Genomic DNA, 23,658 nt, shown 5'->3' with positions numbered 1-23,658 from the left:
GTACTATCATTACTATCTTATATCTTTTGGCACGAACATGTGTATCATGGCGATCGAGATTCATTTCAGGTGCAAAGACCATTGAAGGTATTATTCAAATAAACAGAGTAACCATTATTCTCCTTAAATGAATAACCGTATTGCGATAAACATAATCCAATCATGCTTAACGCAAACACCAAATCTCGATGGTAGAGGGAGCATGCGATAACAACATAAAAGACATGAACAAGTCTAGGTGGAATGAGCAGATAAGTCAAGTAAGGTTACAGGGCCACCATCAACAAAAGAAGAGCACCAAGCTCGGGGAATCAGCGGAAGACAGAACGCCCTATGTCGCAACGTTCAACGTCCTGGCAATTGAGTGGATTTGACGAAGCTTTTTTTATTGCCAGCTGCATCCCTTGAGCATCTCGATAATTCCCCAACGACATCCATTACTGCAAGAAGATAGTGCATTGAAGGGCAATCCCCCCCCCCCCCCCCCCCCCCGCGCGCAAAAAAAGAAGGGCAATCGGTCTGATGAGCTGGAATTATAGATCAATGGCAATCTTGTTGTGAATATGCCAAAGCGACTGCAATAGCGCCCCACCGCAACGCCACATAACAAGCTTAAAAAATCCACAGAGATAGGATCGCCAAGAGTTCAGCTCCAGACAAAGGCTTCCAACTCATACCCACCGCTTCCCTGACGGTGCCCAGGCAAAGCATGCAAGTGGGCATCGAAAGAAAGCATGATTGGTGTCTTCCATGCTGGCACAGATAGCACAGTTGCCGTCGAAAGGGCCATTCTGTTTGGCAACGTTGTTAGAGGTCGGAAGTTTATTCCTAAACATTTGCCATAGAAAGATTTTGAGTTTAAGCGGCACTCTGGCTTCCCATAGGCCCCTAGCTACGTCTAGCGTAGGACCCTTGGTTAGCTTAGCGTCCAACGACTTGACCGAGAATTGGCGGGAAGCGGTGAGGTGCCAAGACACTAAATCCGCGACATTAAAAAGGGTAATGTGGGCAAACCTACCACACAACACATTCCACCTAGCGCTTTCATCAGGTGTGAATGCACGTTGGAACGCAATGTGTGGAGGGGTAGAGCGAAGGGCCTCGGCCACATAAGGTCGGGAACCACAAGAGAAAACAGACCCTGGAAATCTTTTAAAGCGGATCTAGACCGATCTAAGAATCAAACCAAAAACGGATCAACTTCCCGTTTTTTACCTCAAATTTGGCCCTTGGGGCAAAGGCTGGTTTCACTGTCTGGATCCCATTCCAGAATGGTGACCCATGAGCCTTAGACTCGAAAAAAAGAAGTCGTGGCCTCATGGGGGCAATATTTCGCTTTTAGGAGGTCAGCCCAAAGCCCCTTAGCATCTACGATAGCTTATAGATCTATTGGTCAGGAGGGCTACATTCATAAGTTTGAAATTGAGTTACGAACATGTCAATATTCTCCCAATAACAAATGTGACTGACTTATAGAAATGCCCAGTCAAAAATGCACTCACTCTGTGTAAACAAATGTAAGACGTTTTAGGTCACTACTTTAGTGACCTTTTTGAAAATGAGGATTACCCTTGGCCTCTGCAACAAGCGATGCATACAACCATACTACTTTAGTGATCTAAAATGTCTTATATTTGTTTACATATGAGTATTTAACAAGTCGGCTGATTAATTCTAATAGTTTCCTGATGTAATTTCCAACTATGTTATAACAAGTTGAGGTATAAATCTTCAGGGAAAAAAGAGGGCTATACCTATGAAATATGATTTGAGCTTTTACTTGTTGGCATCCACAAAGGTGAATCATTATATCAGAAATATGCCAATGGTATTAATCTAACAACTATTCATTCCATGCTACTAAAGTGACTAAGCAAGAGAACATGTCATTAATAGATTTTATGGGAAAGGGACGATAGGCAATCATTACCGGAGACAACCTACTCTTAATCGATACAATATCGAGCAAATACGACCAAAATTGGAGGTGCAACCAAAATAAGGAGGGGATGTGGTGGAGGTTACCTCTACAAATATATAGAGGAACCTAAATCCACATGCTCATTGCCACATCTCAGCGTCGTAAACCTTGGCGCTGAAACCTGTGACCTCAATGGCTTTTTGGCTGAGTTAACCATTTTGGGAGGGGTTATTTTTGGTTGAGTCTTGTCAAAGGGGTCACAATTATCAATTTACACAGCTAGCTGATGCTGCTGGGTTGGAAAGATCATCTCTGCCTGACAAAACAAGCTGGGGAATAATGAGCTTTGAATAAGACCACGGAGTGAAGACATCCTTTGATGCCTGCTACAGTAGCTAGGGTCCATATAATTATAGCATGCACCCGTTGCCAACGCAACAAAGGGGTTGGGAGATCGCTTGATTTGAGGGCCATGAGTCGAGCTGAGTGCCATCTGTACATAAATATTCCCTAATAGTCACAAATAGTGCAAAACAAGTGTATATATGACATGAGGAATTTAAACCCGGCGTGCGGACAATGGTGACTTGAATGAGACAGCCGATGAAATGACCAGGAATAAAGTCTAAAATAAGATGGCTTGATCAAGTAATGCCATGATTGGGACACACGCACAATGCCATGCTTACACTTGCTCGATGGTGCTAGCTTGCTCTACAAATACACTTCCTTAGCTAGCGAGGCTCTATAAATACACTTTCCCAGAGCTCAACCGAGTAAGTAGAGCACCCATGGCCATGGCGTCCGCCGACGAAAATGGGGCCGGCAACCACAACAAAAACACAGACTCCCTCAAGGCTTCCACGGAGTTCCAGCTGAAGAAGTACCTGCTGCTGCTTGCCACCCTGGTGGCGACGGTGACCTACGTGGCGGGGCTCAACCTGCCGGGGGGTTCCTGGACGGAGGACACTCCCGGCGGGCAGGTGGCCGGCGAGCCAATCCTCCGGGAGACCTACTACTACCGCTACATCGTCTTCTACTACTGCAACGCCATCTCCTTTGCGGCGTCGCTCGTCGTCAGCCTCCTCCTCCTCGTGCTGCATAAGGGCGGCAACTACCACCACTTGCTCCGGCCGATCATGGTGATTGACCTGTTCGGCCTTATGGGGGCCTACGCTGCCGGGAGCAGCCGCGACAAGTTCACCACCGTCTGCGCCGCAGTGATGGTGGCTGGCCTCGCTGCTTATGTCACTGTCGCCTTCCTCTGGTACGTACTCCGCCGCGCGACAGGAGGCACGGCCGCCAACAAAAAAGAAGAGAGTCCAGATCAAGAGGCGGCGGCACTCGCGGAGCACGAGATCCTGATGGTGCTCGCCATCTTCGTGGCAACCGTCGCGTACGTGGCCGCAATGAACCCGCCTGGAGGCTTCTGGCGAAGCACCCAGGAGGGCCACCACACTGGCGGTGACCCGATTCTGCAGGGCGGCCACTCCGGCCGCTACAAGTTCTTCTTCTTCTTTAACACCACCGCCTTCGTCACGTCCCTGCTCGCCATCATGCTCATCCTCGACTATAAGAAACTCAACATCAGCAGTGACAGATTTGGCGTAGGGCGTTGCGGTCTCTATGTATCCCTCGTCATCGCGGTCGGCGGCCTCGGCGGCGCCTACGCTGCCGGGAGCTGCAGGAACCTTGAGAGCACTGCCATTGTTCTGTCCCTAGGGCCAGCTGTTCTAATCTACATTGCTCTCCAGGCAATCGCGGGCGTTTCTACAGACAAACTCCCGTGTATTGGTCGCATGTGCAGTTATCCAAGAAAATGGCTGACGGTAATAACAAGATTCGTCACTGATTCCACTTGCACTTCCAGGTACGTGTTTCCTTGGCTTGGCACATCATTGGCACGTACACATAGTTAATTTTAGGATTAGATTTCCGTGCTGACCACATTGATTTTGTATGGTGAATGCTAATATTTTTTTAACTTGATCAAACTTTAGAAGGTTTGACTTAAGACAAAACTAATATGCAAAGTATAAAAAGAAGATTCGTGCACCACTAGATGAGACTTAACTAAGTCACATCTAACTCCTACCCCACTTGATTTTCGTGAAGATTCATGCAGGTTTATTACTTGTTTATTTTTTGTTTGATTACTCAAATGATGTGTAGGAGTTCGATGTGACTTTACTATTTCTCATCTAGGTGAGATTTAACAAATCCGTAAAAAAGAAACAAAGGGAGTTGACCACATTGAAGACTTGATTAAAAATAACTGGTGAATCATGCATGCATCAGTTGATGCACCACGATTCGTCCATAAAACGTAGGCTAACTTTATCTGAAATCAGACGGTGGGGCCAGATTATAAGGTTTGAGATCTACCCCACATAAATATAAGTGTATACTATATTAGTATACACAACAACTATTCGGTGGATCTATAATACAGGTCCATTTTATCAGTGAATTTTTGAATAAAAATAAAAATAAAACAATTCGAGTCTCATACAAACATTATGTGAAGTCTATAATAAATAGGTAACTTTTTTAATATATATGGCATATGTTAGGCCTAGGAATAAACATTGATCTATTTTTATATACCAATTCCAAAGAAAAATATAGAGGAAATCTAGCAAAGTAATTTATTTACACATTTTATGCATGATTTGTATGAATACATACATTTATAAATAAAGTAAAATTATATAGAAAAATTGAAGTTGATTTTACACTTATTTAAGAAACACAATTCAAAATAACAAATAGCAAAAAATTGGCACTTTCCTTTTGGGGATAAAAAAACACAAGAAATTTACAATTCGCGTTTCATATGAACTCCATTTGAAGTCTATAGCTAAATTTCGAATCAATTATCAATCTCATACATTAGATTTAGGAATACATATCTAGTTTCATATATGAAATTAAAATTAACAATATACAAAAACTAGCATGTAGATTTGTATATATGCACTTTATATTACTTGCACAAATAGGTACATTTTTAAATAAACCTAAATATAATATAAAAGTAAGTTTGATTTAAAATTATTTTAGAAACATAATTCAAAATATCAAATAGATGAAATTTCAGGTTTGATTTTTTTTATATGTAGTCCATATAAAATTCGTCAATAACTGCATTTCAAAATATATTTTGTGTGAATTAGTGGTTGCATTAAACTAAAAGAAGGGAGAGAGAGAAGGGGGGGTGATTAGCCACTTTTTGTGAATATACCCTGGCGTATACATTGCTTTTACAAGGGAAACACCATTAAAAATGAGAATATAATAAGCATGCATGGAACATGTGGAGGCATGTCATTATATAAACTAAGAAACTAGTACATTTAAGTATGACCCATCAATATTTCAATCAGTTATTGTTAGAAAAAATTCAAAAAAATATGTTTGTAAAAGAGTTGATACTAGAGGGGTGTGAGGAGAGTATGAGAGACAATGTTAGATCTTAGTTTGATGGCTTATGATTTTGAATGACATGCCATGGCCCTTCAACATTATTTTGTCACATGTCAAAATCCCTTTTTATTTTTACAAAACTCCAAACATGTTGAGGTAAATTAAATTAAAAAATAGCTCAGGCGAGGCAAATAACTGTCAGGGGAAATAATATCAAATAAGTCTTTCCGGTGGTATATTTGGGCTACATGGTTGTTTGCAGTCTGAAATATTCTAATGGCACACTACATCTCAAAATTTACACAAATGTAGAACATTCACTAAATCTAGCAGCACAAATGTGTAGATCACTATGTTAGTTTCATGAAAAACAATATACACAACTCTAGTCAAACAATATACACTTAGACCATCTTAACTTGTGTTCGTTTCTAGGCATAACAAAACAATATGCTTAATTTTCAAGAACACCTATCTAGCAGTCCTGCTAGATGCCTGTCTAGTCCCGAGTCTCGAGTTCTCGACTACTCTGGCTTCGTGTATATATACTTTGACATGCATAATTAAATCACAGCTCTCCATGCATGCAGTAGTATTATTTCCTACGTTTTGGTTTAATCATAAAAAACAATTCTAGGCTGCAACTTAACTATATATGCCTCTAACTATGTATCTATCTGTAATGCATGGATACACAGACCACCACCACCACTGACCGACGAAAAAGAAAAAGACAAGATTCTGAAGAGACAACGTGATGAAAATGAAAAACTCAACAAGGCCCGCGAGTTTATTCAGTTGCTCGCTATACTTGCGGCGACCATCACTTATCAAGCTGGACTTGATCCACCAGGAGGCCTCTGGCTGGAGAGTGGGGAAGGCCATACTGTTGGAGACTCAATACTCCTCACAACACACCCAATACGGTACAAGGCCTTCTTCTACTCTAATTCGGTGGCCTTCGTGGCGTCCTTGGTCATCATCGTCATGCTGCAGAGCGAGAGGCTAGTTAGGCTCCACATACTGGAGGCTACTATGATACTAGACCTGTTCAGCCTCATGGGTGCTTACGCCGCGGGGAGCAGCCGGGACACGAGCACCTCCATCTACATTGTGGCCATGGCTGGCGCCGTCCTGATCTACGTGGTGATCCACATAGTCTTCTTCACGCTCGACCCTGAAGACATGGACACGGATGTGCTGGACAAGTGTCGCGAGGTGCTGCTACTCCTCGCGATCTTGGCCGCCAGCATCACCTACCAAGCCGGGCTGACCCCGCCGGGCGGCTTCTGGGAGGTGGACGACGAGAAGCACGGGCACCACGCCGGCTTCTCCATCCTCCAGGACAAGTACCATCTCCGTTACAAGGCCTTCTTTTACTGCAACGCGGCGAGCTTCATGGCGTCTGTGGCTCTCATCATCCTCCTCGTTAATCCCACCCTGTACAAGCCGGCCATAGAGTGCTATGCCCTCTTTGTGTGCATGGTGGGGGGCATGTTTGGCCTCATGGGTGCCTACGCTGCCGGGAGCTCCCTGCACCTCCGAGCCTCCATCATCATCTTGGTATTGGTTGCTCTGGTGTTTGGTTTTGTAGTGTATCTGGTACTGACAGGCTCCCACAAGCTGAAGCGAAAGGAACCTGCTGGACAAGGAGAGCCGCAGGGAGGTCATGTGACCGACGATGCGGCCAAGGACCAAAATCAACCTGGACAAGGAGTGCAAGGACATCATGTGGCCGACAATGCGGCCAAGGACCAAATACAACCTGCACAAGGAGTGCAGGGAGATCATGTGGCCGACCATGCGGCCAAGCACCAAAAGCAACCTGCAGAAGGAAATAATGTGGCTGACAACAACAAGGCCATATACCTGATGCTGCTAGGGATACTGTCTGCCAGCGTGACCTACCTGACCGGCCTGAAACCGCCCGGCGGCCTGTGGAGGGACGACAACAATGGGCATTCCGCTGGCAGCCCGGTCCTGTACGACATGGACAGGCGGCGGTACATGGTCTACTTCTACAGCAACTCCATCTCGTTCATGGCTTCCATCATCGTCATCGCCTTGCTGCTGCTCCTGCCGCTTCTGGGTTACAAGAGCGATCATTGCTCGTTGCACACGGTGATGGTACTGGACATGCTCGCCCTCCTGGTAGCCTACGCCGCAGGCAGTGCCCGGAAGTGGGGCACATTTTGGAAGGTCATCCTGCTGCTCCTCCCCACAGTGATCTTCCTACGGCTTCTATTCTGGTGCAAGAATAAATACCGTAGCACCGCAAAACCAAAACCAGGAGTCATTGCTGCTCCAAATCAAGAAGCCACTGCAACTCAGTAACTCACAACACTGATGATCAGCACCCCTCCGCTCCTGATACGGAACAATGATCACCTGAATTTAATCCTTTGCTTCCAGCTTCAGTTGATGTACCACGTACCAAGCCCCGTGTATCGCGTTCTCTCTCCCAAAATGTATTCTCTGCTTTCTACAAATGTATTGTATATTTCTGTATGAAGGATCTTCATACTAGTATGTTCCTAAATAAAATAATTGAGAGGCAAAAGAACCGGTTCTATTTTCAATCTTGCACCTAGTTGTGTTCAGTAGTTGAGTTGCAGAGTCCTATACTCCGAATACACATAATCAAACTCAAGTCACAAAAATAGCTTTGACTTTTGCCTCTCGGCTTGATACGATAACAAGAATCAATAAAAGTCTCTGCTATCTGAAAAAAAGAAATGCAAGTAAAAGTAGGACATATGTAACGCCTGAATTAGGACTAGTTTCTGGAATTAAGATACAGGAACGAGTTTTATAAAAAAATATATATGTAGAAAGTTGCCTAAATGCTTCAAAGTGCAGCTGCGCTATTCGGGCGTCGCGAGCGCACGCAGTACACGACAAAAAACTCACCCTACAAAAATAGTAATTAGCATTCTGTGTCGTTATTACACTACAAAAAAGGAAAGTATCTGTTCGTAATCTCGTCGACGCTGCCTACTTTACACAAATCAGTCAAGAAAGGATATGTACGTGCATTTATTTGGGCTTAATAAAATTTTAAAAAGCCATAACTTTTGATTCAAGTATCGGAATTCAGATTCGTTTTTCACCATTGGGTTTCTCGCGACGAGTTCTTCAAAAGTAGATCCCATATGGATATGTTTCGACAAACTTTCTGTTTTGAGTAACTTTGGGTGCTACAAGGCAACTTTAGTTCTATAGAAAAGCAACTTCTTCTTAGTTTGCCTACTATGATTGCCTATCAATGAGAAGTCATTATAAGATGCCTCACATGACTATCTTGTTCACTAAATTCACATATAAGTTGTGCCCAAATGCTTATTAGTGCTGCTGCAATATTTGGAGACGTCGAGCGCGCCATCCCAAGCCATTCGATTTGGCACAAATCGCGCGCAGGTGTTTTCCTGTCTAGTGTGGTGACCGAAGGTATGGTGAGGCCCCTCCCAACCTTTTTCAGGTGTCATCGTTGCCTACAATCAATGATACTGTTGCCTAAAACCATGTATGCAGTTGCCCACAATCAACCATACAGTTGTCTAAAACCATGTGTCCAGTTGCCCATGATCAACCATACAGTTGTCTAAAACCATGTATCCGGTTGCCCACAATCAATGATACTGTTGCCTAAAACCATGTATCCGGTTGCCCACAATCAACCATACAGTTGTCTAAAACCATGCATCCGGTTGCCCACAATCAATCATACAGTTGCCTAAAACCATGTATCCGGTTGCCCAACCCTCATGAACAGAAACATTACCAAGAACATAACTTGGCTAATATGTAAAGGTTTTAGATACCTTTCAAGTTTGTGTCATAGAGATGCGTCAATAATTTATCTCCTCTGGGTGGGATCCCTTGGTACGGTCGAAACTACTTTGCGGATTCTGCTCCTCTTGTGTCTTAGGAGATGGGATCCAACTTGATGCCGGAGGGAGTAATGGAGACTGAGGGGCCTTGAGAACGTCGCCTCGTTGTTCGGTTTGGAGGATTTCGGACGTACGGACTTGTTCAAACAAATTAGGTGATCATCATTGGATGGTTAAAGGTGTCTGGAGAGGCCGATCCCAGCATTTGGCGTGATTGAGTGTCCTTATGGTAGGAAATTTAGAGGTGAAGTTAGTTAATTGGTAGTCATGGTAACCAACTTAGAAGGATCCTTCGCTGATAGGTAGAGGGAAAAAAAGGAGTTGCTTTCCTATAGCACTGAAGTTGCCTCTATAGCACACAAAGTTGCTAAAAAAAAGTTTGTCGAAACCTACTCATATGGGATCTAGTTTTGAAGGACTCGTCGCGAGAAACCCAATAGTGAAAACGGATCTAAATTCCGACACTCGAATCAAAAGTTATGACTTTTCAAAAAAATTGAAACCACAAATAATTGCACGTGTCTCTCCGCTGAGGTAACCTGACGACGTGAGACTGCATACTTTCCTTTTCTGATAGGCTAAGATGACATGTCACATCATTTTCCTAATATGGAGGGTGCGCTCTCGACAACTAACGGGCGCCTCGGCGCTCTGTAGCCACGTCCAGAAAGTTGGGACATTACACCGAGTGGCGGAGCCGGTATTACGAATTTAGGTGCACAGAGCTCTTTTCATGACTCTGTCCCACAAAGTCCTTGAATTTTCATAATTTATCTTCATCTTTCAAGTCTCTGTCGAAGTGTACAGTTCAAATTCCAGACAAAATTGCAATCCAATTAATGATTCATTGTTTTGCATTTACAAACAATGAATTGTAGCAGGACATTACAAAAAAAGAACAAGAGAAAAAGGGGAAAACGCATACCTCTCTTGTCTCCTCCTAGGGTTAGCTTCTTCCCTGGAAGGGCGCAGGCGCAGCCTCACACGACGCGCGCCGCCACGCCGGACCACCGGTCACAGCAGGGGCGGGCCACTGGAGTCTCCCGCTGCCGTGCGGCGACGTCCTCTTCCGGTCTCGCCTATCGCCTCGCTGGTCGTCGCCCCGTCGGCCTCAAACTCGTGCCTCTCTAAGAAAAGCGGCGGCGCTGTGGCTCTGGAGCTCCAGCCCAGTAGCCGAATATCTGGGAAGTTGCAGCCCAGCCGACGGGCTTTTCTGCTTTCTTTGGGTCAGCTCTTTAGTTAAATGGGCTCCACTAGTTGGATTTCACATGTTAATCTTGCAGTGGAAGGAATCGGCATTTGTACCCGGTATAGACTCGTCACCGATAACATAATTTCTGCATATGAGTGTTGCACTTCATGAAGAGGAACAGGTCGAAAAATAACAACTTTTGTGCTCTGAAACTGGATATGATGAAGGCTTATGATAGGGTCGAATGGGGTTATCTGAAAGCTATCATGGAGAAACTGGGTTTTGCAGCACCCTGGATATCAGTCATCATGAACATGGTGAGCTCAGTTTCATCTTCTGTTATGTTTAATGGGAGTAAGTTGGAAGAGTTTAAACCTACACGAGGTATTTGTTAGGGAGATCCTATCTCTCCATATCTTTTCTTGTTGGCAGCAGAGGGCCTTTCGTGCCTTTTGAAATCTCACAATCAGTCATCCCAACTTGGCGGCATTAAGGTAGCACCGACGGCACCGGAGGTGAATCACCTTTTATTCGCGGATGATAGCCTGCTGTTTTTCAGGGCAAGTGTTAATGGAGCAGAGGAGGTGTCACACCTGCTGGATACATATTGCATGGCTTCGGGCCAAAGAGTTAATAGAGAGAAATCATCAATTTTCTTTAGTAAGGGATGTCCTCAGGTTGTAAAAGATGCCGAGGGATACTTGCATGTTCTCAATGAATCTTTGAGTGACATGTATCTTCGTATGACAACTGATGTTGGCCACTCCAAAAGAGGGACATTCAAATACCTAAGCGATCGTGTATGGGACAAAGTGAAGGGGTGGATGAGCAAATGTTTGTCCACTGGTGGAAAAGAAGTGCTCATAAAATCTGTGGCGCAAGCCATACCGGTGTTCTCGATGTCTTGCTTTAAACTCCCTAGAGGACTATGTGATCATATCAAATCCATCATTCATAAATTCTGGTGGGGTTGCAAGCAGGGGGAACGCAAGCCGGCTTGGGTTTCCTGGGAAGTGATGACGAGACCGAAATACTTGGGAGGTATGGGATTCCGAGATTTGGAGTTGTTTAACCTTGCCCTCTTAGCAAGGCAAGCATGGAGGATCCTTCAAGAACCAGCGTCTCTAAGTGCTCGTATCCTTAAGGCTGCATACTTCCCAAACCGCACAATTCTGGAGGCTGAACTAGGCTCAAGACCGTCTCAGATTTGGAGGGCCATGCTAGAAGGGCGTGACATGCTCAAGCAAGGCCTGATTCAGAGAATAGGCAATGGCCAAGATACTATGATTTGGGAAGACAACTGGATTCCCAAGGAGACAGTCCCAAGACCGATTACATTCCTCGTACAAAACCCTCCTAGGAAGGTTTCAGATTTATTGTTGCATACCAATGCCGCTTGGGATGTGGATCTCATTCGATCGGTCTTTATACCAATCGATGCAGAGGCAATTATGAGAATCCCGGTCTGTACACGAAACATTGACGATTTTTGGGCATGGGCTCCGGACAACAAGGGTGTTTTCTCGGTGAGTTCAGCATACAAGTTTTTTATGCGAACTAAGCTTCAGAGGGAGAATTGGTTGGAGGGTAGAAGTGGCCCGTCAAATGAAATTAGTGAAGGTAAATCCTGGACTTCGTTATGGAATCTAACCGTCCCGTCAAAGATCAGAGTGTTTATGTGGACATTGGCTAAGCATTCACTGCCAACAAAAGATGTTCTGAAGAATCGTAATATGTCTGTGGAGGATGCGTGCCCACTTTGCGAGTGCAAAGACTCATGGCGACACGCTCTGATTTCATGTACCATGTCAAGCTGTATATGGGCTCTTTCGGATGAAGAGTTGGTCTCACAGATGACTTCAAATGATGAAGCAAGTGCACAAGATTTCCTCAAGTGTTCCATGGCGAAAATGATGTGGAGTATTATTCAATATGCTTTTGATTTAAAGCAGCTGCCTGACAGTACACAAGATTTGTTTGGGGTTTGGTTGAAGCAGTTTGAAAACATGAAAAATCCCCGGTGGCAATGGGGATATCTGTTTTTGAACTATCTGGAAACATAGAGATAGTGTGGTATTTGATAAAAAAAAGGATATCTGATCCTTGTATACCTGTTAACCTGATGGTTAATGTTACATGACCGATTTGTTTTGTTGACAAACCCAAGAAGACGAAGAATAATGACGGATGGCGTAAGAAGAATTAAGCAGATTGCGGGGGATATCTTCAGAGCAACTTAGGGATGTGCGGTGACACACACACAATTATGGCTGTGTGATTGTCTGCTATCTGTCCCTGGAGTTATATGTTCTGGGAGCTCTCCTTGTTTTGCTTGTCTTGTCCCTGGTCTTTGTTCTTCGAATGAACTTGTTTAGTAGTAGTGGTCGTTGTTAGATGCTTTAATAAAGTTGATGTTTCATATGTTTTGGATAACCCGACCTGTGGAATTTCTCAGATCAATGTTAGGTAGTCTGGGATTTGCAAGTTTCAGTCTTAGCCTTGCTTTTGCGGCTGGGAGGTTTTGCACACCTGAGGAGTTGGGGGTGCTCCAGGGCTTCCCATCATCCTGTAGGAGTGCGCATTGTCAGATATGCTGGTTTGTGTCGTGTCGGCAGTGGCTTTGTAAAATTTGGTCTGAAGTTCGTAAGACTTGGTGATTTCTAATAATGAAAATCAAAGAGGAAACTCTCTTTATCAAAAAAAAGAGTAATGTCCACCACGTTTCATGTCTTGTACTACTCCAGATGATGCAACCGCTAGGTTTTACCCGTTTGAGATACCAAATTTACTCTTTTTAGTTTGTGAAGTTTAAAATTTAAAAAGATGCACTTCTTTTAGAGTAAAAGTTAAAGGAGGGGGGTTGTTGCAAACTAAGCGCGTGGGACTAGTTTAGGGAGTGAATTGTTGCGTTTGTGAGATGATGTACTTAAGTGAGCGTTGAGGACAAGTGTAAGTGCATCTAGTGCCACCCCTAGTTGGTTTTGGAGTATTGACGACAAACCTGGTTGAGGGACTAATGTGTTTGTGAGAATTGCAGGATAACACAGGTAGTAGTCCCTCATTGATTCGGTTTACCTACCGGAGATGACCCCTAAAAATGTATGAAGACATTGAAGACAATGGTGGTATGTGAAGATAGTCACATTGAAGACTATGACAAGAGAAGACATCGCGTGAAGACTATGGAGCGCGAAGACTTAGTTGTTTCGTTGTTTCCTTTTCTTCTTTGTTGAGTTAGGGACCACCGTACTGTTAAGTGGGGTCCAAGTGAACAAAGTCAGAGTGACTGAAGTGATGCTCAACCAAATCCTATGTCTTCGAGCGAAGACAATGAGAGAAAATCTTATCCAGAGCTGGATGAGTCAGCTTTACTTGTAGCCCAAGTCAAGCTGTCACGTGTGTTTGAAATCTGACCGTTGGAACACGTGTCAGTTCCTTAGTGACCCAGGGCCATTTCGGACAAATCAGGCCGGGTTGCCTAGTGGCTATAAATAGCCCACCCCTACACCATAAATTGGTGGCTGCTCAGAGTTAGTGCACGGCTTTTGTCGTTTGAGAGCAACCCACCTCCAAAGCTTTTGAGAGAGAGAAAATCCTTGCGAGGACAAAGCCCAAACACCCAGAGCCAAAAAGTGTTAGGCATCACTGAAGTCTTTCTGTCCGCGTGACCTGAAGACTTGTTACACTTGAGGACTGTGAATCCTCCAGCTGGTTAGGCGTCGCGTTCTGAGCATCCAAGAGTCATTGTAGATCGCCGGTGAACGAAGTCTGTGAAGGTTTGGAAGTCTACCTTGAAGACTTACCAGAGTGATTGGGCGAGGACTGGGTGTCCTTAGCCTCCCTAACCAGGCGTACAGTTGTCACAGCAACTGGAACTGGTCCAACAAATCCTTGTCCTCACCAAGTGACTGGTTCTATCCTCTCCCTTTCTTTACTTACAGTTTGTCTTCATGAATTCATTGCCTGTTTTGCATTACCTGTTTGACTTCACTGTGTGACCACTATTGTTGTTTGGCTTCATACCATCTTCCATCCTGATCTTTACTACCTAGCTGCTATTAGTCTTCGTGCTTTCACTTTATTGAATACCTGACTATGGCTTGCTTAGTGTAGTCTACCTTCCGCTGCATATCAATAGGCTCATTTCTATTGTTTGTCTTCGAAACTTTCATGTTTTGAAGACTTTCATAAAAATCGCCTATTCACCCCCCCCCCCTCTAGTCGATAACTAGCACTTTCAACAAGTTAATGTATGAATGATGCATTTAACTTGAAATATTCCAATATGATACATCCTTCCATACAATCCTAGTAAGGAAATTCCTAATGGTTAAAATTCTCCAAAATACGTATGAAAATCCTTTGAATATCAAATAGGCTCCAAGTATAGTAATATGTCGAGCACCATGATAATGATGATGATTCTTCATGAACAAGTTGACTCAAAGTTGCACAAAGAAGGTACTGTGTAGTGACAAACAAGATGCTTCCTTTCACTTATGCGGCCTGTGTAGTAAAAAATTGTCGAAGTAAGAACATGAGGTGTAAATCTAATTTCAAAAGGTATATTAGGAACAACCGATGCATTTTGCATGTAAACCTAACTTCACGATGTGGTTCTCCTTCGTAAGGCGTCATCTTGCTCACTCGCAACGTCCCTTTGGATGGCTTTGGTGATGTTGGACTGTCTTGTTGGTTTCGACATGCCTATCTATGGGGCTTGATTGGTTTAGTTGTGTTGTATCATCTGTTTGGCCCGAGCATCCCTATCTCTCTCCTCTGGGCACCATGTCAAGCCTTCTTGCGTTCGTGTCATATGTTGTGTCCTTAGTTGTACTCATTCCCTTTTCTTCTACTCCTATGCAAGGTTTGCGTATTCGTGAGAAAAAAAAAACATTGACAGCAGTCCAGCATTCCAACTAACAAAGTACTCCCATCTATCTTCCCATCTCAGCCCAAAGAATACTGAAACAGTTAGTACACTCTAAAGCTGCGCTGATTGCCAGTCTTCTAAACTGTTTCCAGACGTTTACATGATTTAGCATCTTCTACTCCCTCTGTAAACTAATATAAGAGCGTTTAGATCACTACTTTAGTGATCTAAACGCTTTTATATTAGTTTACGGAGGGAGTACAATCTAAATTCATATGCCCCTGTTTCTTAGACAAGAGAGGAAATCTTTCCTATCTTCCATTGGAAGCACAGTTCGGAGATGACACAGGACACCGCGAGGGACATTGAGAAATCAACACTGCCAAGGGTATCAGCCCTACTGCCCTTACGCAGTACTAAAACAGAACGAAACACAAACTGACCGCGCTAAGCGGTTTCACCCCTCGAGACGCCTTCAGAAACAGTAAGCTATAGCCAGAATGGAAGTTCCTGTTCATCCACCAGTGGACTGTTCTAAATGGAAAGAACAGACAAGACTTGCTAAACCTTTCAGAAACAGTAAGCTATAGCCTGAATGGAAGTTCATGTTCATCCACCAGTGGACTGCTCTAAATCTAAAAAACAGACAAGACATCTAAACCAGCAAATTCTAACTTTCCACCGGAAACTACTATATTATCGCCAGCATACATCCAGACTGCCACAATAAAGTGGAGAAAACTTTGGTTTCCCCAAAATACAATGAAAATGAGCCTATGTAAACCCGCAGCACTGAATTTACATGGGAGGCTGGACATTCAGCGCGCTGCTCCATACAGAGCCATGCTCCACCTAAATCAAGCCTTAGAATAACAAGTCAAAGCTGAAACAATGTGGAAATTATAAGGATCAATCATCAGTTGCTCCATTGATCTTAACAACAGACCACAGCACTATTATTTCAGTTCACCAATTGCCGCCAGCAAACACGCCCTCAGATTATTATTTGACGGTCATACGCAGGGAGCAACAAGATACAGACACACACGGTGGAGCTGCTGGTCACAGGAGGATACGATAGTAGCTGAGGACGGAAGAGGGGTGCCGGTGGCCCGATTGACTTCACATCAGGCGGCGAGGCGGGCGACGACGGGGTACTTGGCCTGGAACTTGGACTCCCAGTCGGCGAGCACGCCGAGCTCCTTGTCGGAGAGGCCGGAGAGGTCGCCGGAGACGTCGGCGGCGTCCTTGGACATCTTGGCGAGCGCGCGGGCGGCCTCGCGGCCGGCGAAGAGCGCGTAGTCGCCGCCGGGCCCGTAGAAGCCGCGCCCGGCCGAGACGTCGAAGACCTTGCCGCGGATGGCGACGTAGATCGGCTTGGACGCGTCGGTGCCGTCGTACGCCCGCAGCTGCGCCGCCGTCAGCTCCGTCGCCATCTCGATCTCCCTCTGCGCGCTGCGCGTGGTAGGTGTGTTGCGAGAGTGAGGCTGTGGGTGGGGTGGGGGAGAGGGAGGGGGGTGGGCTGGGGGTGAAGAGCAGAGGTCTGCGTCGGCCACACGCTGACGGCTGAATTGATTCCTACGGGATGGGATGGGAGTGCCGCTCGGGAGCAGGAGGGGGCAAAGATTGTGAGCGGCTTCCAGAAGCCGGAGCACGGGGGAGTGGTTTTGGCCTTTTGGGTGGCCGGAATGTGTGCGGCCCGGAACGAGAGGCCCGGGAAAGGCTGCGAGTTGGTGCCTCCGTAGAATTTGGCCCACTCATCTAAATTTATTTTTCTGAAATGCCCTCGTCTATGCGCCTAGGGTGGTGCTTAGAAAAATAAACCGATTTTTTCTGAAGCACAAGTGCTTATTTCTACAGGAGAGACGCCTAATTAAGCGTCCGTACTGTACAAATAAGCACCGGTGCTTAAAGAAAGCCTAGTTTATTTCTCCAAGCACCTCTCCTAAGCACCATACATTGTACATGGTCTTACAGCGCCAGTTCGAATTGACGGCGCTCGTAGGGGAAGCGTGGTGGAAAATGTTTATCGATTTTGGAAAAACAAGTTCAAAATTTTGAAAAAAAGTTCACAAATTTTGAAAAAAACCCCTAAAAAGTTGAAAAGAGTTCATGGATTTTAAAATTTTCATGAACTTGTATTAAATGTTTCGAATTGAAAAAGTTCATGCGTTTTAAAAAAGGATTAAAAGAACAAACCGTGAACAGAAGTTAGGATTTGGTGAACAGAAAAGGAAGCAGAAATAAAGAAGAAAAATAGGTTAAATATTCACAATAGACATGGTGGTCGAGTGGTTATTGGAATTTAACTAGGAGATTGAGATCGCGGGTTTGAATCTCCTTTGCGCTCTCTTTTTTTTTTTGCAGTTTTAGCAGAAAATGAAAACGCTAAACGGGCGGCCCATCGAAGAGGGAGTGTGAGCGCCCGTTCGCGGAAAACAAAGAAATGGACGCCTTCAACGCTGAATAGGAAATGCCCTCGTCTACTGTTGCCAGAGCAGTTGCTCAAAAAACAAAAATACTGTTGCCAGAGCAGTTTATAGAAATGAAGAGTATACCTTGTAAAAAAAGAGTTTAAAAAAGAGGGGAGAAATCTGCTAAAGAAAAACAAAAAAATGAAGAAATTCTCCAAAAATGGAGGAAGATGATCATTTTTTTAACACGATACAATCACAGATGGTCACATACACTCGCCTCTATAAACACACACCCTGCCCCTATGAACACCTTGGAGATACTGAATCGGCACAACATCTTTAGATTGACGAAGTCAGCATACGTGTCTCGTGATCAATGAAAACGTCTAAAGAGCATCAATCCCTGGAGTTCACGATGTTGCAAAAACAGCTTTGGGTCTTGATGCGAGACGTTATAGGTTGTTAGATCCACCCGATATTATTAATATACCTCTTGAGGCTGTGGCTATGGAACTCAGGTGGCGTTAGTTATGTTGTGGTGTAGTCTTTAGGTCCTCTTGTATTCTTGCTCGACAGCGTATTCATTGTCCATTTTTTTCCTAGGTTCAGCTTCATTGACGGCTTCCTCACCACGTTGTCTTGTTCGATAATGTACTTATGCTTCATGCTTTATCTATTAAGCGGGACGAAAGTCTGATTCAAGATATTATTAATATCCCCACATATCTTTTAAATTAATAAAGTTGAAGACTCTCTGTCTATCTCTCAGAAAAAAGAAAATGGAAAGGATTGCCGGTGTGACACACCAGGTTTAGTTTGAGCATTAACAATGTGATTTCGTGCATTAAGTTTCTTAAAATAACAATGCCATTGGCCTTTTTTGCAAGATTTAGTGTGTCAAAACTAGCCCGTGATCACTAGGCATTGGCACAAGTTAGTCGTTCGAACAAACCTTCCTTTGGGTTGATTTCGACCACGATTGCATTATTGTGACAAGCTTTAGACCATATATTTATATTTTGTGAGATCATCCACTAAAATGGATGCACCCAAATGGTTTGTTGTACCACTTGTGCATTTTGCTCGTGTTTCTCCCGCTCTCATGTGAGTAGGACCCACTAGGGTAGTCATTTGAGTGGTATTGGATGCACAATTCCACTTCCACCATACTCCCTCATAAAAATGCCCTATATTGATTTTCTTCGAATGTTTGCCGGAGGCTAAGGTGTTCTCCATTTGCAATTTTTTAACAACCAAAAAAAACACTAAAAGCCAGATGCTTATATGTTTATGGTGATGTTAGCTTTCATAGGAGCATAGTGCACCATTGATCTCAAGTAGAAGCAAGGGAAAACAAATTTCTTGCCCATCTTCCTCAAGTCGGAAGGAGAGATGATTTAGGCATTAAAGAGTCATTGTTGTGATGTTTCAAAGGTGCCAATAACACATGAGCAATAGCGTGGGTGTCGAAGCAGAAGGAATCATCACACGTTGCCGAGGAGGAAATACATACCGATGAAGACGCATAAGAGATGGGCAAAAGAAGTCATCTAGGAAGAGATAGCACCTGTTGGGGAACGCGGTATTTCAAAATTTTTACCTACGATCACGCAAGATCTATCTATGTGATGCATAGCAACGAGCGGGAGAGTGTGTCCACGTACCCTTGTAGACCAAAAGCGGAAGCGTTAAGTAACGCGGTTGATGTAGTCGAACGTCTTCGCGATCCAACCAATCAAGTACCGAACGCGCGGCACCTCCGCGATCTGCATACGTTCAACTCGGTGACGTCCCTCGTACTCTTGATCCAGCTGAGGCCGACGGAGAGTTTCTTCAGCACGACGGCGTGATGACGGTGATAATGAAGTTACCGACGCAGGGCTTCGCCTAAGCACTGCAACGATATGACCGAGGTGGAAATCTGTGGGGGCACCGCACACGGCTAAACAATCAAGTTGTGTGTCTATGGGGTGCCCCCTCCCCCGTATATAAAGGATGGGAGGAGGAGAGGGTCGGCCCTCATAGGGCGCGCCCAAGGGGGGGAGTCCTACTCCCACTAGGAGTAGGTTTCCCCCCTTCCTAGTAGGAGTAGGAGAAGAAGGAAGAGGGAGAGAGGGAGAAGGAAAGGGGGCCAGCCCCCCACCCCAATTCGGATTGGGCTTGGGGGGGGGGGGGCGCCCTCTGTCGGTGTCAAAACTGGCGGATCTCGGGTAGGGGGTCCCGAACTATGCGTCTAAGGTCGATGGTAACAGGAGACAGGGGACACGATGTTTACCCAGGTTCGGGCCCTCTCTATGGAGGTAAAACCCTACTTCCTGCTTGATTGATCTTGATGAATATGAGTATTACAACAGTTGATCTACCACGAGATCGTAATGGCTAAAACCCTAGAAGTCTAGCCTGTATGATTATGATTGCCCCTACGGACTAAGCCCTCCGGTTTATATAGACACCGGAGGGGACTAGGGTTGTACAAAGTCGGTTACAGAGAAAGGAATCTTTATATCCGGTCGCCAATCTTGCCTTCCACGCCAAGGAGAGCCCCATCCGGACACGGGTGAGAGTCTTCGGTCTTGTATCTTCACAGCCCATCAGTCCGGCCCATGCTATATAGTCCAGATGCCCGAGGACCCCTTAATCCAGGACTCCCTCAGTAGCCCCTGAACCAGGCTTCAATGACGAGGTGTCCCGCGCGCTGATTGTCTTCGGCATTGCAAGGCGGGTTCCTTCTCTGAATACCCCAAAACAGTCTTCGAACACAACGAACGTGTCCGGCTCTGCAGAACAAGTACCACACACAACCGCAGAGAGTATAATATTTCACGAGTCCAATCTGCTGACAACTTTTTGTAGCGTGACATTACGTCACCACCCGGTTATTGTTTCGAACCGCTTTTTGGCCTGTCGCTCCACGTTTGGAGACGCGGTTTTATTGGCATGTCTTGTCGAAGCAGAGATCGTGTCCCCTTATTGCGGGTTTCTCATCAATACGGGCGTGGGTAACCCAACCGTTCCGTTGGCATGATTCCTTAGGAATAGGCAGGTTTTAAGGCTTAGGAGGAGGCATTCGATATCCATCGCCTTTATAAAGGGGCCAATGCCCGTCTTTCTCCTTTACGCCGTCCTTTTCCTCAGCCTTTCCAACCTCGAGTTCCAGCACCCAAGGTTCAATTTAATTGCTTCGAGCTTCCCAATCATGTCCGGACCCAGCCCTCAAGGCCGGTGGGTGGCTTCCTCTGTCATAGAGGAGGACATTGTGAAGCTCCGGGCTGCAAGATACGTGACCGCGGAAATCCCCCACAGGCTTCCTGCTCAAGGGCAGGTTATTCCCACTCCCAGATCCGGCGAGAGGGTCGTATTCATCTCCCACTTCCTCCGAGGGCTAGGGTTCGCTCTTCATCCCTTCGTCCAAGGGCTCATGTTTTATTACAGGCTAGATTTTCACGATCTAGCTCCAGACTCCTTTCTTCACGTCTCGACTTTCATCATCATGTGCGAGGCCTTCCTCCGTATTCCCCCACACTTCGGCTTGTGGCTCAAGACCTTTAATGTGAAGCCGAAGGTAGTCGATGGGAAACAAGTGGAGTGCGGTGGTGCTATAGTGAGCAAACTCACCAATACTCCTTGGCCGAAAGGCTCCTTCGCAGAAACTTCCAACCTATGGCAACGGGAGTGGTTTTACATCACTAAACCCCGTGGTACCAAGTGGGTGGCTATACCTGCGTTCTGATCTGGCCCTCCGTTACAGCTTGCATCATGGATTAATAAGGGGCTGGACTGGGGATCGATTGATGAAGTGCAGACGCTGCAAAGCCGCCTCCGGAGCCTCATTGAAAAGGACATCGGCCTTATTAACGTAATCCAAGTAATGCTAGTCCGTTGGGTCCTACCGTGCCAGCGACGGCCTCTCCGCATGTGGGAGTTCAATCCGGAAGGACCACGAACCCTTCAACACTTCTCCGGCACGACGCACAGAGGAATGTGGAAATTATTCTTCGGGACACGAAAACAGTGGCCGGACACTTCAGAGGACATCGGCCTTGACTGCAACCATCCAGATACCTCGGTAAGCATTCGACTCCTGAACATAGCTTAGTTAAATATCTCGTAACAATATACTGAGAGAACCATATTCGGCCAGGGCTGGATAAAGAAGGCGGAGAGAATTAGGTGTTCGGCCCCTCTTCCCGAAGACTCAGCTGATCCGGCGTTAACGAGGATGCTGGTTCTGTTGGAAATATGCCCTAGAGGCAATAATAAAATGGTTATTATTATATTTCCTTGTTCATGATAATTGTCTATTGTTCATGCTATAATTGTGTTATCCGGAAATCGTAATACATGTGTGAATACATAGACCACAACATGTCCCTAGTGAGCCTCTAGTTGACTAGCTCGTTGATCAATAGATAGTCATGGTTTCCTGACTATGGACATTGGATGTCATTGATAACGGGATCACATCATTAGGAGAATGATGTGATGGACAAGACCCAATCCTAAGCATAGCACAAAGATCGTGTAGTTCGTTTGCTAGAGCTTTTCCAATGTCAAGTATCATTTCCTTAGACCATGAGATCGTGTAACTCCCGGATGCCGTAGGAGTGCTTTGGGTGTACCAAACGTCACAACGTAACTGGCTGACTATAAAGGTGCACTACGGGTATCTCCGAAAGTGTCTGTTGGGTTGGCACGGATCGAGACTGGGATTTGTCACTCCGTATGACGGAGAGGTATCTCTGGGCCCACTCGGTAATGCATCATCATAATGAGCTCAATGGACCAAGTGTTTGGTCACGGGATCATGCATTACGGTACGAGTAAAGTGACTTGCCGGTAACGAGATTGAACAAGGTATTGGGATACCGACGATCGAATCTCGGGCAAGTAACGTACCGATTGACAAAGGGAATTGTATACGGGATTGATTGAATCCTCGACATCGTGGTTCATCCGATGAGATCATCGTGGAACATGTGGGAGCCAACATGGGTATCCAGATCCCGCTGTTGGTTATTGACCGGAGAGTCATCTCGGTCATGTCTGCATGTCTCCCGAACCCGTAGGGTCTACACACTTAAGGTTCGGTGACGCTAGGGTTGTAGAGATACTAGTATGCGGTAACCCGAAAGTTTTTCGGAGTCCCGGATGAGATCCCGGACGTCACAAGGAGTTCCGGAATGGTCCGGAGGTAAAGAATTATATATAGGAAGTCCAGTTTCGGCCACCGGGAAAGTTTCGGGGGTCACCGGTATTGTACCGGGACCACCGGAAGGGTCCCGGGGGTCCACCGGGTGGGGCCACCTATCCTGGAGGGCCCCATGGGCTGAAGTGGGGAAGGGAACCAGCCCCTGGTGGGCTGGTGCGTCCCCCTTGGGCCTCCCCTGCGCCTAGGGTTGGAAACCCTAGGGGTGGGGGGGGCGCCCCACTTGGCTTGGGGGGCAAGCCACTCCCCCAAGCTTAAACCTTTGCTTGTCCTCAAGCAATTCAGTTGATAAACTGAAAGTGATAAAGAAAAACTTTTACAAACTCTGTTTGCTCTTGTTGTTGTAAATATGTAAAGCCAGCATTCAAGTTTTTAGCAAAGATTATGACTAACCACATTCACAATCACTCTTAGGTCTCATATTTACTCATATCAATGGCATAATCAACTAGCGAGCAATAATAATAAATCTCGGATGACAACACTTTCTCAAAACAATCATAATATGATATAATAAGATGGTATCTCGCTAGCCCTTTCTGAGACCGCAAAACATAAATGCAGAGCACCTTTAAAGATCAAGGACTTACTTGACATTGTAATTCATGGTAAAAGAGATCCAGTCATAGTCATACCCAATATAAATTAATAGTAATGAATGGAAATGACAGTAGTGCTCTCTAGCTGGTGCTTTTAATAAGAGGGTGATGACTCAACATAAAAGTAAATAGAT

At 45.3% G+C, this 23,658-nt stretch overlaps 2 protein-coding genes across 2 annotated transcripts; one reads left to right on the top strand and one right to left on the bottom strand.

Annotated features, from left to right (window-relative positions):
• The first annotated feature begins 2,715 nt into the window (after window positions 1-2,715).
• On the top strand, window positions 2,716-8,012 carry LOC123141991 (uncharacterized). The gene is made up of 2 exons (XM_044561028.1): window positions 2,716-3,791; window positions 6,046-8,012. Exons 1-2 carry the CDS (start codon window positions 2,719-2,721, stop codon window positions 7,679-7,681), a joined length of 2,709 nt encoding a protein of 902 aa, XP_044416963.1. The 5' UTR covers window positions 2,716-2,718; the 3' UTR covers window positions 7,682-8,012.
• Window positions 8,013-16,196: 8,184 nt separating this feature from the next.
• LOC123145881 (probable steroid-binding protein 3) lies at window positions 16,197-16,826 on the bottom strand. The gene has a single exon (XM_044565391.1). It carries the CDS (start codon window positions 16,736-16,738, stop codon window positions 16,430-16,432), a length of 309 nt encoding a protein of 102 aa, XP_044421326.1. The 5' UTR covers window positions 16,739-16,826; the 3' UTR covers window positions 16,197-16,429.
• Window positions 16,827-23,658: the final 6,832 nt, after the last annotated feature.

This window comes from Triticum aestivum, chromosome 6D (genome assembly GCF_018294505.1).
Source record: "Triticum aestivum cultivar Chinese Spring chromosome 6D, IWGSC CS RefSeq v2.1, whole genome shotgun sequence".
Lineage (NCBI taxonomy): Eukaryota > Viridiplantae > Streptophyta > Magnoliopsida > Poales > Poaceae > Triticum > Triticum aestivum.
The sequence above is the reverse complement of the archived record's forward strand: the minus strand, read 5'-3'. Positions and strand labels throughout refer to the sequence as shown.

What these genes read in the sequence shown, in the direction of transcription:
- LOC123141991 (XM_044561028.1), top strand. Translation starts at nt 2,719, where the DNA reads ATGGCGTCCGCCGACGAAAATGGGGCCGGCAACCACAACAAAAACACA. An exon ending in GATTCCACTTGCACTTCCAG is followed by an intron (nt 3,792 to 6,045) that starts GTACGTGTTTCC and finishes ATGGATACACAG; the next exon opens with ACCACCACCACCACTGACCG.
- LOC123145881 (XM_044565391.1), bottom strand. Translation starts at nt 16,738, where the DNA reads ATGGCGACGGAGCTGACGGCGGCGCAGCTGCGGGCGTACGACGGCACC.